We start from the raw sequence: 20,262 nt of genomic DNA on the forward strand, positions 1-20,262 counted from the left end.
TGGCATTTTTTTTTCTTTGAAATTAGGCAAGTATTTCTCAAGCATTTTTTTGTAAGCGGTGGTTCTTTTAGTCTTGAGGATCATCACTGCACTATCAAATCGATGTTTGTATGTTTCTTCTTTTAGTATCTATGTACGTTCTTTGTACATGATGCATGCTTATAGCTATCATGGTTCTCTTATTTGATGTTGCAGGCTTGCTACTTCCCTCACCCTTTACCGTGGAGTTCGGCTGCAAGTACTTTATTTGGTGCTAGTGGTAGGAGAGGATTCACATATGTTCTATCATAGACTATCCTATTAAAACCCTCTCTTTCGGACCACCCAAAATCTCAAAATACTGGCTGCAGCTATTTATGTGATATGTTTTCAGTTAGAGGAAAAGAACATTCAATATAATCTGATGATTTCTGATTTTGGCAAAAAGAGTTTTTTGTTTCTTCAGGAAGTAAGTTTGTTCATAGCTTGTAGATCTATCTCCTACTGCTGAAACTTGATATCTCATTAGTTTTATTGCGCACGAACACATTTCATTTGCTTTGTTGAGGCATTTGCTGTGTTGCAATACATGAAGGAAAACGTGAGTACCCTGTTACATTCGTTTGCTTGCCTTGAAGTTATTGATACTATTCTTTTAGGTCATAATTATGACACTATTATCTGTTCAATTTATATATGTGGTGTGAAACCGACGTTGTCACATATACCACACTTATGAAAGCTCTTATCCGTGTTGATGGGTTTCATAAGGTATAACCTCGTCCTTCTGTTATGAGAACGAGATAATAGCCCTTTGCTTTTCTCGCATCACAAATAATATTTTCGTGCCTTTGTATAGATAGCCATTTGGATCGGTTGCATGCTAGTTTAACTTTTTTTGTTTTTGTCTTCTTTCTCCTATATGACTATGTTGAGTCATTTGATTATAGTTATTGGAGATTTGAATCTCGGTTGTAAGTCACCATCTATTGAAACAACTATAAACTTGCATCTTACCGAGATCGACTCTCCTCATCCCTCCCTCTCTTCAGTAGCATATAGCAACATTTATTCTAGTTTTCCGTCCACTAAAAACGTTGAAAGATCAAACAGTTGTGGTATTGGTGCGATCAATTACGCTTCTACATCGGTTGCTCTTAACGTAATACATTGCATGCATCATCTATTTACAATTGTAACATCCATTTTTGTTATTTAAAGATACTACGTGTGGTTTGGATTAAGGTCCCATTTATATGAAGAGATGATTTTGTGCAGTTGCACTCGATAGGAAAGCTAGGGCAATGTTACGGTCTACTCGAGATACATGAAGCGGCGGTGAAGTCATTGTTGACAATCCATAATCCATATGGCTAAAGCAAGTCATGACCGAACAAATTGTTGTTTGAGTTATCGGTTTGAGGTTAGTAGACATGATCTTTTGATGTATGAACATTTTGTATAATTCCATCGTGAAAATAAGCTTGTTTTACGCTCACAAGTTACTTTGTTTAAAAGAACCTACAATAAAGTGTTCTTTAGTTGAGAAGTATGGACTGTACATTTTATTAAGTATTTTTAGAAAAGCGATGTCAAATTGGAGGATTCAATATTGTTGAAAACTTGTCGATGGATTAATTTTAATCCATCCAACGAAAACTTGTGTAGCCTCTCATGCCATCTCACTGGGAATGTGGGGCTACTTGTTGTTCGAGAATAGGTACCAATTTGATCAAGTTACTAAGGATGTCATGGCTAATAGATGACGGTTTCTCTCTTGACGATAACAACTTTGAAGCGGTGAAGCGACTTTGTTGCAACATTGCCGATAAATTTTAATGTTTGATCTAAAAGTTTTAAATGCATGTTTATATATTTTGGAATTATGTTGCCACTGGAATCTTGTTTTCTCCTATTGCCTATTGGGAACCGAGGCTTGTAATAGGGGTTGACTTGTTTGTTTATGAGGATGATGGATCAAATGCTATATTTGGAAGTTGTTTTCTTGATCGGAATGGCTTTTATTTTGCGATAAATGGAGAAATCGGTTGAAGTATTTGAAGGATATAAGAAAAGAGCTTTACATTACTACTTGTTCAATATCATAAATATAGCATTTGGAAAAGCTTGCACGAAAACTAATTCGCAACCTTGATTTCAAAGTAATGTTGTATTTTATCACACTAAATTTATCTTTATTCCTTCTAAATATATGAATTATTTATATGTTAATTTATCTTATATATCCTTTACTATTATTTTATTTATAATATTTTAATTGTATACTATAAATTATTAGCATTTTAATCGTATACTATAAATTCGTCATTACTATATTTATCTCTATGCTATTAATTAGTCATGAAATATTAATTATACATCATATATTATTAAGGTTATAGTTACGAGAGTTCTTTGATTTTTGCTAGGTAAATACACATTCAAACTTTAGATTAAATTATATATTTTTATTAAATTATATTTAATAATTATTATTTTAAATTATATTTTACAAGATTATATATTATGATTTTAGTAAATTCATATAAGAATATATTTAATATTAAGAATTTTATTAAATTATATATTTTATTAAATTATATTTAATAATAATTATGTTAAATTATATTTTATAGTATTATATATTATGATTTTAGTAATTTAATATTAAGAATATCTAATATTAAGAATTTTATTAAATTAAATATTTTATTAAATTATATTTAATAATAATTATGTTAAAATATGATTAAATTATTTATTACTTGATATTAATAATCTTATTAAAATTTAATAATAATAACAATAATCATTTATCTAAACAAATTTTTGCTAAGGGTATTCTAGTCATTTTAACTTTTTTCCTTATGCTATTACACCTCCATTCCATTCAACCAAACATAAGAATACTATTACGCCTCTATTCCATTACATTCAACCAAAAAATTGATTTGCTATTACGCCTCTATTCCAATACAGCGAACCAAACGTGCCCTTGGTTTGTATGGAATACTGTGCTAGCTAGATTTTAAGTAATGTGGTTAGAAATCAACTAAATAGCCAAGCTAGATAATTGTGATTTCAACATATTAAATAATATTTCTCTCAAAAACTGTAGGCCATTAAGAAGGTAAGTTCTAAAATGTATGACACTTGTTAAATTCCACTAAGTAAGTTTAGTCATATTTATATGTGGGAGATGAGTTCTGAAAGATTTTTCTTTTTTCTTCCTCTTCCTTAAGTGGTATTTACTGATACCTTTCTTAAGACTGAATGTATTTTACATCAATGATCTAGAAGCTATGGTTCTTTTATGATCAGTGGTTGCTTCATATCAGGGTGAGTATTTTAGCTCTGCATGTTAAGTTCTAAACAAGTAAATTTGTATGTGATAATTGAACAGTGAGACTGTAAGAAAAAGGTTTCTGTATGGGATTGTCAACGATGGGAATGATAAGTAATTTGTATATACAAGAGTAGAAATAGTGAAATTATGTTTCTAAGCAGTGGTTATTGCTGGTTTGAGATGGATATCTGGATCTAGGGCTTTGAACTTCTGTAGATGAGGATCAGGTAAGTCTCTACTCAGACTCTTAATTATATTTATATGAAAGTGGTCAAGCTGGAAATAGGAAATCATGGAAAGTATATTATGAATATGATACTTATACAACTATAGGAATAAAGTTATGATTAGATTAAGAAATAAGTTAGTCTGCTTGAAAATAAGTTCTATGGGATGTATGAAATGTGTTATGAAATTATGAAATCTTGGGTTTAGGATGTGTCTAGTTCGTAGATTTTGTAAAGTGTGTTGAGTCATCGCGGTGGTAAATGAAGAAGTCCATCAGGACTTAAAACACGAACTCTGAAGGAAAAAGTCCATGGTCATGGCATACTTTGAAAAAGAACTATTCAATGGTGTTTTATTTAATGGGGTTCTCTGCATGTCCTGTGGTAATGATGGGCAAACCTCACTCAATGTGAGTTTAGGCAATCCATATCATAAACATGACAGTTTTTGGGAATGCCTATATGGCATCCTGTCATCCTTTGTAACATACTCTGAATGGATCGCCTTTGTGGCGTAGTCTGTATGAATCACCTTTGCGGCATACTCTGTATGAATCATCTTTTTGGCATACTCTGTATAGATAGCCTTTATGGCGAACTCTGAATGGTTGCCTTTGTAGAATACTCTAAATGGATCGCCTTAGTGGCCTATCTTACATGATTGCCTGCATGGCGTGTTCTGTTAGGCCTAGGTGGCATGAACAGTCAAGAATGTCTAATAAGATACAAATCAGTCTATCTCTATCGTAATATATTATGAAATCCTTTTAGTTCTATATTAAGTTAAGCTAATTTGAGGTATCAATATGTTCTGAGTTAAGAGAGAATAAATCTTAAGAGTTTCTATGGAAAAGAGGTGTGTATATGCATGTTAAAAAGTGTATACATTATGATGAACTGTAAATGTGGAAAAAGAAGGATATTGAATCTTCTTCTAGAATTATTTTAAATTTTAATTAGTGTTATTTTAAGTTATGGGATTCTGATATAACATGATATGAAATTCGTCAGAATGGTCTATACAGTGATTTATCAGTATGGATATGTGTGGTACTGAATCAAGTTAGATCTGAGTATGAATTGATAGCATTAAATTTTATGTAAGTATTCAACAAACAGATATGTATCCGACTGTGATAAGTGTTAGTGAACAACTATTTGAAATAAGACTATATGTTAAGGAATGGTTTGTCGGAAGTGATTTCTGAGGGTATGTTCTATTAAGAAATTATTGTGGGACAAGAGATTTATGAAACATTAGGAAGGACTCATTAGTTAGTTAAATAAGGAAGACTGAGTATGACAAGAGCATGATAGTTGGTATATAAGAGAATGGTAAACTGTAGTTTTATCAGCTGAAATAAATGATGCAGAAATAATTGGCACACAATAGTTCCTACAAGATTACAAAGTATCCATCAAGGTATTGTTATAATGAACTCACTAAGTACTCTATACTTACAAGATTTGTGTTGCTTTTTAGGTATCTAAGAAGAGACTTCGCCTGACGGGACGAAGCCAAGAGTACGCCATGGTGGTGGCGGAGTGGGCTGTTATGCATACAGAGGAGTTGTGGCATAGTCTAGAATATGCCTTTTGAGTCTGTATTAAATAAATTTTCATTTTGTAAGGATTTGTATTGATTCTGTTGTAATAAGAATATTTTAAGTTACTTCCCTTGGTTTCATACAATAAGCTTTTAATTAAAATGTCAAATAAAACACTTAAAGAAATGAGAAATTGTAAATTGTTTTTGTTAATGACTTAACTTTGTGAAGTAACACCTGAATTCTGAACTCGGTGAATCGAGTTGGGTTTTGGGCGTTACATATCTCCTCCATTGCTACACATTGTGATTCTTCCATTGCGTGGCAACAAGAAAAATATCGGTGAATCATTCCTAATTTTTTCTATTTAATTTCATCGTATTACATAATTTTAGATTATTTTTTATATACATTGTTTTTTAGAATGGCCTCTAGGAAAGTCGTCACACCACACAACTAGAAGAATTGGGGGATTTCAATTCCACCCAATTCTGAAGCCAGTAAGCTGAAAAATAATTATTAAAGCCCCAAGGGAAAAATTTTATTCAAGAATGAGGGTTTCAACTGTCGTTCGATTTATGCGACGATATTTGGCACTTGGTTCATACTAAGTATTAGACTGACAGTTGCTTCACACTGAAAGAGTCAGCGGTCGACTCGATAATGTATGAATTTTATGTATCTTTGAAAGAATGAGAAAAGAATAAAATTCCGAGTGTCGAGCAAACACATGTAACGACGCAGGGAAAGGAGATCCTTTCTACTTTCCGAGAAATTTTTAATTTTTACAGTGCTCCTTATTATGTCTCGGATACCTTAGATGATTTATATATTAATTATTTCTGAGGCATCAATATGGATGACATTGTCGAATACCTCACCAAGGGTAAAGGCATTTGGAAACGCTAATCAAGCATGAAGATCCTTCTATATTTTAATCAAGTTATTATGTTTTTTATAGCAAAGATGTGGATGTAGTTCATTTGTACTCGTATATCACTGACCCTTAATGTTTCTAACGTTAACACTTTCCAAGTTGTTCTTCTTTACTCTATTTTGCAGCGCAGATAGGTTTGTGTGGGCAAATGGATTTACCAATCCATGTTTACTTGCATTAGTGGCAAGAAGGTCAAGATATTTTTCCCCACACCTCGTATCTTTCCTATGCAAGAAGGCAAAGGTTCCGATATCCTCGACAGAGCAATTCGTGAAGTCGAAAAAGAGCCTCATCGACAATTCAATCTACACTCAATAAGTCAAGCTTCAATGAAAACAAGAAACTAAATGGAACCAAAGCCGGAAGAACAAAATGGATGTCGCGCAATCTTTGAAGCAAAAAAGTAAAGCGAAAAGCCAATCGAACTGAGGGTTAAGTGACTTGCTCGACATGGAATGGGTAATCAGGTGGATGCAAGAGATGTCCCTAGTGAGCGTCAATTATGCTCGGAGCTACATAATGCCAAAACCTAATCCACCACTGAATAAATACCCACCCATGCAATTCTATAGGCAAGTCAAGTACGAAGAAGGGGAGGAGGAGGAGGAAGACAAGGATGCCGAGGAAGAAGGAAAAGAGTGGGCCCACGACTATGACTTCGACGACATATTCCTACTAGAACAACCATCAGCTAGAGGGATTAAATTTTGTAGCCCGATCTAATCTGCGGGGAGGTGGGACACCAAGACAATTGCGGTTCGTGGGAAGGACATGATATTGCGGAGCATCGACTGGTATCCGATTCTAATTAAAATTGAACTTTTATTTAGTTTATTTTATTTTAGGGTTATATAATTTGAATTTGAGTGATTTTATTTTTTTATTTTATTTAGTTTTTATAAAAAAAACTGTGTTTATTCTATATAGGAACCCCAATTTAGGCGACACTACATTTTGGAGCTAAACTGGCATGAGGAGGAAAACCTGACTATATTCAAGGAAATTTAACGCTTAAATTGGGTAGTCTCTTTCTCCTATCTTTTGGATGCATATTACGGACAATGTGCCAAATAAAGTTCATGTTGGGACAATGAAAATGGATCAATAGTGAGTAGAAAAGAATTTAGTCAGGGGTGCTTTAGACCGCACAATGATGAATTCTCCTATTGGTCTTGTGGTGTTGCAACACTGGACGACAAATTAGACTAATTTAACCAGGGGTGTTTTAGTCCACTCAATGATTAATTATCAGTCTTGAAGGTTATAATTAACCTAAATTAGGTCAGACATTTTTAGATATAAATAGGTGTGTTAAGCCTCAGTTTGGAAGGCTTGGCCAATTGAGCCACTTACTTTAGTTTAGGTTTTTTATTTTTTATTTCAATTTAGTCCTTTTTGTGTGATAAATAGATTTTGATCCAAGAGTTTAATTAAGTATTTTTAAATTATTTCTTTTTGGTTTTCAATTGCAATCGAGATTGTCTTCGTGATTTTTAAAGGAAATTCGACTTTCGCGCGTAAATCGACATCAAAATAGATTTATTTTCTTATTCCTTTTTTTATTTAAATTCCTACTTTGTATGTTAAATATGAAACTAGGGATAATTGCATCTAGATCCATGAGTGGTTAGTTTCCTTAGGGAGATTAACGAGAGGATGTGAGAATAATTAACGAAAGAATTAGAGTTTGAGTTTCAGTTAGTTGGTTTAAATTATGTGCAATTAAGATTGACGACTCTAGGAAGTAATTTAGGATAAATGAGATAGAGAGATAAGTTTACCAAGTAAATCATAATTTATCCCAATCAAGAACGTAAGGTCGAAAGATAAGTGTGTATTGGTTGATTAGTTAATTAGTTAAAGACTGAGAGGTAATAACTTTTAGTATGAAGTTAATTAGGAACACTGAAGTGAGTTAATCTTCTGCCTAGTCTATTGGATTATTTTCAATTGATAATTGATTTCTTTAATCTTAGTTAATTTATGTTATTTTGATTAATTGATAATTGGACTATTTAGCTCTGTCAGGGTAGAAAACTAATTTTAGTTTAATTCAATCTCCCTTAAGTAGGATCCTCGGAATACTTCCTGGAGTGTTTCGTTGTAATACTTTCGGAATAGGGTTATGGAGCATAACAGAAGATTACACTTCAACACTATCCCAACATTTAAACATTTAATATCACAAAATCAATCATAGCAAAGTCAATCATTAACATACATATTGTCCCTTTTACGAGCCCTCGAGGCCCTAAAAACACGTTAGAAACAAATCAGAAACACATAAAAATTTTCAGAAAAAGATTAAAATTTTTAAACTATAGGGGTCACACGGCCGAGTGGCTAGGTCGTGTAGACATTCGAAGTAGGTACACAAAACCGTGACCCAGCCCATGTCTATGCTTGTGTAACAATCTGACTTGGGTCACACGGCCAAGCCACAGGCCCGTCTGCCAGGCCGTCTACCCTTCAAAATGGCCTCACACACCCATGTCCCAAGCCGTGTGCTAGGCCGTGTAATAGCCTGACTTGAAATACTTTGTAAGCTATAGGGGACTCATGGCCGTGTCACCTGGCCGTATGTCACACACAGCTGAGACACACGCCCGTGTCTCTACTCGTGTGGATAAATATAGACCATTTCTATGTCATTTTTCTCATCCATTCAAGCACATACCTACAATCAAATTTTCACATATGAAAAAGCCTTCAAATTGCACTAAAAACATGCATAATCAAGCTACTCAAATAAGGTACATAATCATTCAACCAATATGCCCAAAGGCACCTCAAACACAACATTTAAACATGTATAACCATATGCACAATTTAACCAAAACTTACCACTTTGTTCACATATCAAAATCACATCCACAAGTACCGATTTACTATTTAACATTTAGCATCATAAGCCATATGTGCCAACTACATTTTTCATACCAAAATGACCATGTTCAACTTCCATCATCCAAGCATCATAAAGCCACATACATATATCAACATAACAACCATTACAAGGAAAAATATAGATATGCCAACTTAATACCACTTCATCATCCAAAATGCCATAAAACAGAAGGAAAAAAATGGCTACACCATCAGACAAAAAACCTATACATGCAATTATAACCAAAACATAGAAACACCAAAATCTATCGATTTAGTCGATGGACAGTATGATAGATTTTCGACGACTTTCCAACCTGAATGAGCTTTCAATTAACTACAAAACATAGAAAATGTACACAAAGTAAGCATGTTATGCTTAGTAAGTTCGTAACATATAATCTATAATTGTCAACACAATATACAATCTTAAAATACATATGTACCAATCCAACATGAGAAATAAATTATTCATAAGCTTAAATCATATGAATTCATACTTTTCATTGTCATGAAAACACATATTTCCTAACTTCCATAGTAATAAGGTAAATTGCATCGAAAACTCTTACTGAAGCACACACGAAGTAAAATCATGATGGATGTTACCACTTCTTTTCATAGTTCGATAGCCGAAGCTATCCATTTTCATGTTTTGATAGCCGAAGCCATCCCTTTTAATAATTCGATGGTCGTCACCATCCCTTTTAATTGTTGATGGTCGTCACCATCCTTTTTCATAATTTGATGCCGAAGCTGTTCCTTTTCATAATTTGACAGCTGAAGCTATATCTTTTCATAATTTTGATAGTCGAAGCCATCCATTTTCATAATTTTATAGCCAAAGCCATCCCTTTGTAAAATTCAATGGTCGTCACCATCTCTTTTCATTGTTCATGGCCGAGACCATCCCTTTTCATAATTCGATAGCTGAAGCTATCCCTTTCCATATTTTGATACCTGAAGCCATCTCTTTTCATTGGTTGATGATTGTCGATACGCCGTTCTATTTTTCCATCAATAAACAAATTGATATTATAAAATAATAATATTTATAACATAAATTAAAATTCTATTTAAACATATGAACTTACCTCGACGATAAAATATAGAAATGGACTCGGTTAATCCGAAGCTTTTTCTTTACCTTGATCTAAAGGCGTACGAGGTCTATCTTGATCTAAATGAATAAATTAAATCAATTTAATAACCATTCTATTCAATTCAATCCAAATTCATATTCATATTTTTGCAAAATAACTCTTTTTCCCCTAATATTTTGATTTCTTTACAATTTAGTCCTTAAGCTCATAAAATGAAATTCATGATATTTCACCCCTACCCAAGCCTAGCAGAATTTCATACAATTGTGTAACAGGCCACACATTTCATTATTTCACAAATTACACCATGAATATTTCACATTTTTCAATTTAATTCCAAAATGACAATTTTATCAAAAATCACTTAATAAAAGTTGTTTATCTAACAACAACTAACCATTTCCTTTCATTAAGCATCAAAAACAATACATACACATTCATGGTAAATCCCTAGACTTTTAACAGTTTTTCAAATTGGTCATTAAGCTAGCTAGATTAAGCTATAACGACTCCAAAAACATAGAAATCATTAAAAACAGGACGAAAAATACTCACATGCAAGGGGATGAATGTTGGCCGAATGTTGAAGCTTGGTTATGGCCTGCTTATGCCCTAGTTTCGGTTGAGAAAGAAAGAAAGAAAGATGATATCTTTCTCTTTTTTATTCTAATTTAAGTTGTTTTATTAATTTACATTTTTAACCTTATTAATTAACATCCAAATCACTTAATTTAATGCCTAGTTTTGTCCACTTAAATAAACAATAATTACCACATAAGCACTCTTAGACATTAATTCTATATCCATTTAGTGTCGTTAATTTAAAAACTCTAATTTTGTACCTTTTGCAATTCACTCCTTTTATCAAATTAAGCATGCAAATGGTAAAATTTCTTAATAAAATTTTTATACAATGATACTAACATGCTGCAGACATTAAAATAATAATAAAATAAATATTTTCACGTCAGATTTGTGGTCCCAAAATCACTGTTCTGATTTCACTAAAAATAGGTTGTTACAACTTAATTTAATGGCCATATTTTTCCACTTAAACAAAAAATGGTCTAATTACCACATAAAGACTCTTACACATTAATTATATAGCCATTTAGTGCCTTTAATTTACAGAACTGTAATTTTGTATCTTTTGCAATTCAGTCCTTTTTATCAAATTAAGCATGCAAATGGTAAAATTTCTTAACGAAATTTTTATACGGTGATACTAACATGCTGTAGACATTAAAATAATAATAAAATAAATATTTTCACGTCAGATTTCTGGTCCCAAAACCACTATTCTAATTTCACTTAAAACGGGCTATTATAACTCTCCCCCTAAAGGAATTTTCGTCCTCGAAAATCTTATCAGAAAAGAGGTTCGGATATTGTTTTCTCATAGCTTTCTCAGGTTCCCTGGTGGCTTCCTCTATCCAGGTACGTTGCCAAAGAACTTTTTCTAAAGCTATGTTTTTATTTATCAATTCTTTAACCTCTTGGTCCAAAATTCTGATCGGTTCTTCACTATACGACATATTAGGTTGAATGTCAACATCCGCTAGTGAAATGACTTGTGAAAGGGTGGATAGGTTCCATTGTAACATAGATACATGAAACACGTTATGAATCTTTTCTAACTCTGATGGCAAAGCTAATTGATACGCTACTGGTTCAATTTTTTCAATAATCTTATATGGCCCAATAAATCGCGGACTTAGCTTTCCTTTGCGACCAAAATGAAGAAATTTCTTCCAGGCTGATACTTTCAAGAATACTTTATCATCGGCTTGAAATTTGAGGTTTTTACGTTTCAAATCCGCATACGATTTTTGACGATCTGGAACTACTTTCAAACTATCTCAAATCACTTTTACTTTTTCTTCAGCCCTTCGAATCAAATCAACCCCGAGAATTTTTTTCTCACTGAGCTCAGTCCAATATAACGGAGTTCAGCATTTATGACCATACAATGCTTCATACGGCGTCATCTTTATGCTCGATTGATAACTATTATTGTACGTGAACTCAACCAACGGTAAACATTTCTCCCAGTTGCCTTTGAATTCTAACACACAACAACGAAGCATATCCTTGAGTATCTGAATTGCTCGCTCGAACTGACCATCGATTTGAGGATGAAATGAAGTGCTAAAATGCAACCGCGTACCTAAAGCCTCCTGTAACTTTTTCCAAAATTATGATGTAAACAGCGGATCCCTATTAGAAATTATAGAAACTAGCACCCCGTGCAATCTGATAATCTCAAAAAACGTATAACTCAACTAATCTCTCAAGAGAATAATCTGTATGTACCAGAATAAAATGTGCAGACTTTGTTAGACGGATCAATGAAAACCCAAGTTGCATAATTCTTTCTCGGAGACAAGGGTAAACCCGATACAAAGTCCATCGTAACTCGCTCCCATTTCAATTATGGTATCATAACTGGCTGTAATAAACCAAAAAGTACCTGATGTTCAACTTTAACTTGTTGACATACTAACATCTCGATACGAAGTCAGAAATCTCTCGTTTCATTCTTGGCCACCAATTTATCTGTTTTAAATCACTGTACATCTTATTACTTCTTGAATGAAAGGACAAGCTACCACTATGAGCTTCTTGTAACATCTTCCAAATGAGCTCTGGATTCTTCGGTACACAAATCTTACCTCTGAAAAATAAATAATCATCGGATCCAATATGAAATTCTAAATCAGGAGTTAACTCACTCTGTGTCCGTTTAGCTGACAACTTGTCATCACACTTTTAAGCCTCGTAGATCTGCTGTAAAAAAACTCAGCTAAAATCGAACCATAATCAGACAACGTCAATCGCGCATTTATTGCTCGCTAACCAAATAAAGACTTTCTACTCAGAGCACTAGCAACTGCATTCGCTTTACTCGGATGGTGATCAATAATTAAATCATAGTCTTTCAATAGCTCAAGCCACCTACACTGTCTCAAATTGAAATCTTTCTATAACATTAAATACTTCAAACTCTTATTATCGGTAAATATATGACACTTTTCGTTGTATAAATGGTGTTGCCAAATCTTCAATGTGAACACAATAGCTGCCAATTTTAAATCATGAGTCAGATAATTCTTTTCGTGTGGCTTTAACTATCTGGAAGAATAAGCTATCACTTTACCTTCCTGCATCAAAACATAGCCTAATCCATGCAAAGATTCATCGCTGAAAATCACAAATTCTTTACTTGATTCAAGCTGAACTAGTACTGGTGCCTCGGTTAACATTGCTTTCAGCTGATTGAATCTTTGTTGACACTTCTTACACCATTCAAACTTTACATCTTTTTACAAAATTCTCGTCATCAGTGTTGCAATCATCGAGAATCCTTTGACAAATATTTTATAATAACCGACTAATCCCAGAAAAATTTTAACTTTAGATATGTTTCTCAGAGGTTTCCAGTCAACAACTACTGAAATTTTACTCGAATCGAATCTGATGCCTTCAGCCAATACAATATGTCCTAGAAAACCGACTTCCATGAGCCAAAATTCTCATTTCATAAACTTAGCAAACAATTGCTTATCACGCAGGGTTTGTAGTAAAATTCTCAAATGCTCGGCATGCTCAGAATCATCTCATGAATAAATCAAAATATCGTCAATGAATACCACAACGAATTTGTCTAAATATGGTCTGAAGATTCTGTTCATTAAATCCATAAATGGTGTATTAGTTAAACCAAACGGCATCACAAGAAATTCATAATGTTCGTACTTGGTCCTGAATGCAATTTTTGGCACATCTGAATCTTTAACTCACAGCTGATAGTAGCTAGAACAAAGATCAATCTTCGAGAATACTGTTGCACCTTTCAGCTGGTCAAACAGATCATCAATTCACGATAATGGATATTTATTCTTGATCATAACTTTATTGAGCTAGCGGTAGTCAATACACAATCTCATTGATCTGTCCTTTTTCTTAACGAACAAAATCGGTGCATCCCAAGGTGAAAAACTATGTCAAGCAACACCCCTATCTATCAATTCTTGCAACTGTGCTTTCAACTCTTTCAACTCAGTAGCAGTCATTTTGTAATGTGCTATTAATATCGGTGATGTTCTCGGTACTAATTTAATAGCAAACTCAACCTCTTTGATTGCTGGTAACCCGAGTAATTCCTTTGGAAACACATCAGAATACTCAAAAACCACATGCACTGATCCAATTTTCAACTTAGACACTTTTGAACCCATTACATATGCAAGGTAAGTGTCGCAACCTTTTCTCACATATCTCTGTGCTGACATAGCCGAAATAACAATAGGCAACCCACTTAAACTATCTGATTCAATCTGAAGCGTCTCACCATTCTGACATTTTAATACAATAAGCTATCGTCTACAGTTCACAATAGCATTGTGCAAAGTCAGCCAATCCATGCCCAAAATCACATCAAACTCATCAAAAGGAAATAGCATCAAATCAGCTAGAAAATTGTAACCCCGAGTCATCAAAGGACAGTTCTTGCAAAACTTATCAATTAACACAAACTGACCTAAGGGGTTCGACACTTTAACCATGAATTCAGTAGACTTAACAGGTAAATTCTTACTTGACACTAGGTTCATGCATACATATGAATGGGTTGATCCCGGATCAATCAAAGTAGTAACATTAGTGCCAAAGATAGAAAAAGTACTAGTAATAACATCCGGTGTAGAAGCTTCCTCTCGTGCACGAATAGCATAAGGCCTAGCTGGTGCTCGTGCTTCGGATCTCACAGCAGAGTCTTTTGTTCCACTACGACTATTACTCACATCTCTAAGATTACGAGGTGGTCTACCCCTCACGGCAGTGTTGCTGGGTCGGACATTTTGAACTTTTACTTTCTCAGATAATTCTGAGCAATCATGAATAAAAAGCTTATATGAACCACATTTGAAACGTGCCCCGCCTTTATCCTTGCACTCACCAAAAGGTCGTCGTCCATACCGTTGACAATCAGGCTTATTATCTTTAACGCTGCCTACATTTACTACAGAGTAGCTTGCGTCTTTGAACCTTCATGTTGTTTGCCTTTGTCTCTATCAGAATATACCACTGAAGCAATCGAACAGTTAGTATGTTCTCTTGATTTCTTCGATGACGACTGATATGACTTTTTTGATTATCTCTTTATTGACTCTCTAAATTCAAAATCAGCCTTCCTCTTTTCTTTGTTAAGCTCCTCTGCTTTATGAGCTCGATCAACAAGCACAACAAATTCCTTCAGCTCAAGAATCCCGACAAGAACCTTTATATCTTCTTTTAACCCTTCCTCAAATTGTTTACACATGGTGACCTCGGTTGGTATACATTCTCGAGCATATTTGCCTAATTTGACAAATTCTCTTTCGTACTCAAACACTAACATTCGGCCCTGTTTGGAAGACAAGTTCAAGTAATTCTTTACGCTTCTGGTCAAGGAATATTTAACTTATGTATTTCTTTTGGAACTCAGTTTGGAAGAATTCCCAGCTTATACGTTCTCTCGACACCATTGAAATCAACGTGTTCCACCACTGGTAGGCTGAGTCTTTCAACGAAGATACTGTCACTTAACACATTCAGCTGGTGAGCAAGATAGTTCGTCAAAAACCCTAATCATGTTTTCTAACCAGAATTCTGCTCTCTTAGGATCACCCTCAGCAGTGGCTCTAAATGCTTCAACCCCGTACTTACGAATCTTATCAATAGGTTACTTATTAACTCGTAAAGATTCCAAACCTTGAGGAACAATGGGGGACCAATTGGGGAACAAGAGGGGGTGGAGGTTGTTCAGCGGCCGGGTTCGTACGTACAAACTCAGTGAACCATTCACTCATCATTTGGAGGAAGGATTCCTTAGACTCTCCTCTCTGGCCCTTAGATATGAGCATTGTATCGTTCGATACCACTCCGTGAATAGAGGCTTAAGTGTTACTATCAACTTCATCGAAGTCAGCTCGGTTGGATGTCATTGCTATAAGAAATTAGGTTTCAAAACAGTCAGGAGTTATCACACTATCACAGGTTATATAATGGCATGTATATCTAGACTCACACATGCTACGTTCAATCCAAGAATCGACTAAATCGTAGCTCTAATACCAATAAATATAACACTCCTAACCTGTATCCATCGCTGCAATAGGGTTAAGGAGCATTACCAGATATTACACTTCAAAACTATCCCAAAATTTAAACATTTAATATCATAACATCAGTCATAGCAAAGTCAATCATTAACATACATATTGTCCCTTATATGAGCCCTCGAGGTCCTGAAAACACTTTAGAAACAAATCGGAACTAAATTAGAAACATATAGAATTTTTCAAAAAAATATGAAATTTTTTAAACTGTAGGGGTCACATGGCCGTGTGGCTAGGCTGTGTGGACATTTGAAGTAGGGACACACAACCGTGTCCCAGCCCATGTCCGTACCTGTGTAACTCTATGACATGGGTCATACAGCCAAGCCACATGCCCGTCTACCAGGCTGGTACCCTTTGAAGTGGCCTCACATGCTCGTGTTCCAAGCCGTGTGCTAGGCCGTGTAATAGCCTGAATTGAAATACTTTGTAAGCTACAGGGGACACACGACCATGTTGCCTGGCCGTGTGTCACACATAGCTGAGACACACGCCCGTGTCTCTACTCGTGTGGATGAAAAATAGACAATTTCTAAGCCATTTTTCTCATCCATTCAAGCACATACCTACAATCAAATTGCACTAAAAACATGCATAATCAAGCTACTCAAATAAGGTACATAATCATTCAACCAATATGCCTAAAGGCACCTCAAATAAAACATTTAAACATGTATAAACAAATGCACAATTGAACCAAAAGTTATCACTTTATTCACATATTAAAATCACATCCACAAGTACCCAATTTACTAGTTAACATTTAGCATCATAAGCCATATGTGCCAACTACATTTTTCATACCAAAATGACCATGTTCAACTTCCATCATCCAAGCATCATAAAGCCACATACATATATCAAGATAACAACCATTACAAGGCCAAATATATACATTTCAACTTAATACCACTTCATTATCCAAAATGCAATAAAACACAAGCCAAAACAAATGACTACATCATCAGACAAAATACCTAAACATGCCATTATAACCAAAACTTAGAAACACCAAAATCTATCTATCCGATGGATAGTGTGATAGATCTCCGACGACTTTCCAACCTTAATGAGCTTCTAATTAACTACAAGACATAGAAAATGAACACAAAATAAGCATGTTATGCTTAGTAAGTTCGTAACATATAATCTATACTTGTCAACACAATACACAATCTTAAAATACATATGTATCAATCCAACATGAGAAATAAATTATTCATAAGCTTAAATCATATGAATTCATACTTTTCATTGTCATGAAAACACATATTTTCTACCTTCCATAGTAATAAGGTAAATTGCATCGAAAACTCTTATCGAAGCACACACGAAGTAAAATCACAATGGTTGTTACCACCTTTTTTCATAGTTCGATAGCCGAAGCTATCCCTTTCCATGTTTTGATACTTGAAGCCATCCCTTTTCATAATTCGATGGTCGTCACCATCCCTTTTCATTGTTGATGGTGGTGATGGTCACCACCATCCCTTTCCATAATTTGATAGTCGAAGCTATCCCTTTTCATAATTCGATTGTCGAAGCCATCCATTTTCATAATCCGATGGTCATCACCATCCCTTTTCATTGTTGATAGTCGTCACCATCCCTTTTCAAAATTCAATAGCCGAAGCTATCCCTTTCCATATTTTGATAGCCGAAGCCATCCCTTTTCATTGGTTGATGACTGTCGATACGCCGTTGTATTTTTCCATCGAGACACAATTTGATATTATAAAATAATGGCATTTATAACATAATTTAAAATGCTACATAAACATACAAACCTACATCGACAATAAAACGTAAAAATGGAGCCAGTTAATCCGATGCTTTTTCTTTGCCTCGATCTAAAGTCGTACGAGGTCTATCCTGATCTAAATGAATAAATTCAATCAATTTAATAACCATTCCATTCTATTGAATTCAATCCAAATTCATATTCATATTCATATTCATATTTTTGCAAAATTACCCTTTTGCCCCTAATATTTTGATTTCTTTACAATTTAGTCCTTAAGCTCATAAATTGAAATTCATGTAATTTCACCCCTACCCACACCTAGCCAAATTTCATACAAACTCATAGCGGCCCACACATTTCATTATTTCACAAATTACACCATGAATATTTCAGAATTTTCATTTTAATTCCAAAATGACAATTTCATGAAAAAGCACTTAATAAAAGTTGTTTATCTAACAACAACTAACCATTTTCTTTCATCAAACATAAAAAAATACATACACATTTATGGTAAATCCCTAGACTTTTAACAGTTTTGCAAATTGGTCCCTGAGCTAGCTAGATTAAGCTATAATGACTCCAAAAACATAGAAATCATTAAAAATGGGACTAAAAATACTCACATGCAAAGTGATGAATGGTGGCCAAATGTTGAAGATTGGTTATGGCTTCCTTATGCCCTGGTTTCAGTTGAGAAAGAAAGAAAGAAAGATGATATCTTTCTTTTCCTTATTCTAATTTAAGTTATTTTATTAATTTACATTTTTAACCTTATTAATTAACATCCAAATCACTTAATTTAATGCCTAGTTTTGTCCACTTAATTAAAAAATAATTACCACATAAGCACTCTTAGACATTAATTCTATATCCATTTAGTGTCGTTAATTTAAAAAACTCTAATTTTGCACCTTTTGCAATTCACTCCTTTTTATCAAATTAAGCATGCAAATGGTAAAATTTCTTAATAAAATTTTTATACGGTGATACTAACATGCTGTAGACATTAAAATAATAATAAAATAAATATTTTCACGTCAGATTTGTGGTCCCAAAACCACTATTCTGATTTTACTGAAAATAGGTTGTTACAACTTTACTATATTACAATTTGACCCATATACTTAAGGACACGGCTACTTTATTTCATATCTTTTGCTGTAATATTTCCAGTCCAGAAGTTCGCACGTCTGGTGACGGTCGTATATATCCATTCATTGATTGTTAAATTCGTACATTCTTCAAGGGTTATTTTTTATGCATGTTTCTTAGGTATTTTCTTGAGGACAAGCAAAGATTAAGGCGTGGGGTAGTTTGATTTGTCTTAATGTGTTACGTCAAATTGGGATCTATATTACACTTAAGCTTATTCTTAAGAAGATTATGTGTATTTTCTTTACTTTTGTTGATTTTTAGTTTTGTTATTAATAAATTATTTTTATTAGTTTAATGTCATTTTTTAGACACAAATTGGTCAACCGTGCCATGGGGAACCTAAAAATGAGATTGAGTGGTGTAGGGAGTCGATAATGGCCCAAACATGAAGAAAACATCAGTTAGAATGGGGTATCGTGATATCGAGGCATAAAAGTCATGATACCTCTGATAGTGTTGAAGTGAAGAAAATTGAGGTCAAATATAGTGATATTTTGAAACCAAGTAATGGGTATCGCGACACTGAGACCCCCAAGACTCTCAATCTCAAGATTGTTGTGGGTATCACAACATGCTGCCTGATGGGTGAAAAAATTGTAGGGGCAATTTTATGTCCAACAAGCTTAAGTCTAGTTTTCAATTAAGGGCACAAAGGTCAATGTTAAGTTAAATGTTAATAGGCTATAAATACAACTTTATATGCCTTTGATTTCAGATTTTTGGTAGTTGAACACTCTCATTAGGTTTCCATAGTTTTAGGTTAGGTGTTCCTTTCTTTTTCTTTTTCTTTTCTTTTCCTTTCTTTTCATTTTTAGATTAGGTTTTCTCTTTTTTTTTTTAGATTAGATTTTATTTTTTTTATTTTCTTTCTTCTTTCTTGTTAAAGACTCTTGTAAATGAAGATGGATCAAGCTTTGGGGTGTCTTTGGTTCCACATCTAAATGCCCATTTATTACCCTTATCTTTATATTGTGCATATTAATTGTTTGATGAAATGTCTATTTGGGTGTTAAGCTTTATTATTTGCTAAATTATTTGATGGTTGGTTGATTGGTTTTGTTAGTTTAAATTAATGTTTATACTTGATTAATTGGTTGTTCGATTATGTCGAAATCCTTAATATGCTAGAATTGACATCTCTGGTGAAAAGTCTAGATAAACGAGACCGAGAGGAGAG

At 33.9% G+C, this 20,262-nt stretch overlaps 1 protein-coding gene across 1 annotated transcript; it reads right to left on the reverse strand.

Annotated features, from left to right (window-relative positions):
* Positions 1-14,029: 14,029 nt before the first annotated feature.
* On the reverse strand, positions 14,030-15,345 carry LOC128039939 (uncharacterized). Its single transcript, XM_052628879.1, has 3 exons — positions 15,194-15,345; positions 14,462-15,071; positions 14,030-14,380 (listed from the first exon to the last, which is right to left on the reverse strand). The coding sequence occupies exons 1-3, from the start codon at positions 15,343-15,345 to the stop codon at positions 14,030-14,032; spliced, it is 1,113 nt and encodes a 370-aa protein (XP_052484839.1).
* Positions 15,346-20,262: the final 4,917 nt, after the last annotated feature.

This window comes from Gossypium raimondii, chromosome 3, assembly GCF_025698545.1.
Source record: "Gossypium raimondii isolate GPD5lz chromosome 3, ASM2569854v1, whole genome shotgun sequence".
NCBI lineage: Eukaryota > Viridiplantae > Streptophyta > Magnoliopsida > Malvales > Malvaceae > Gossypium > Gossypium raimondii.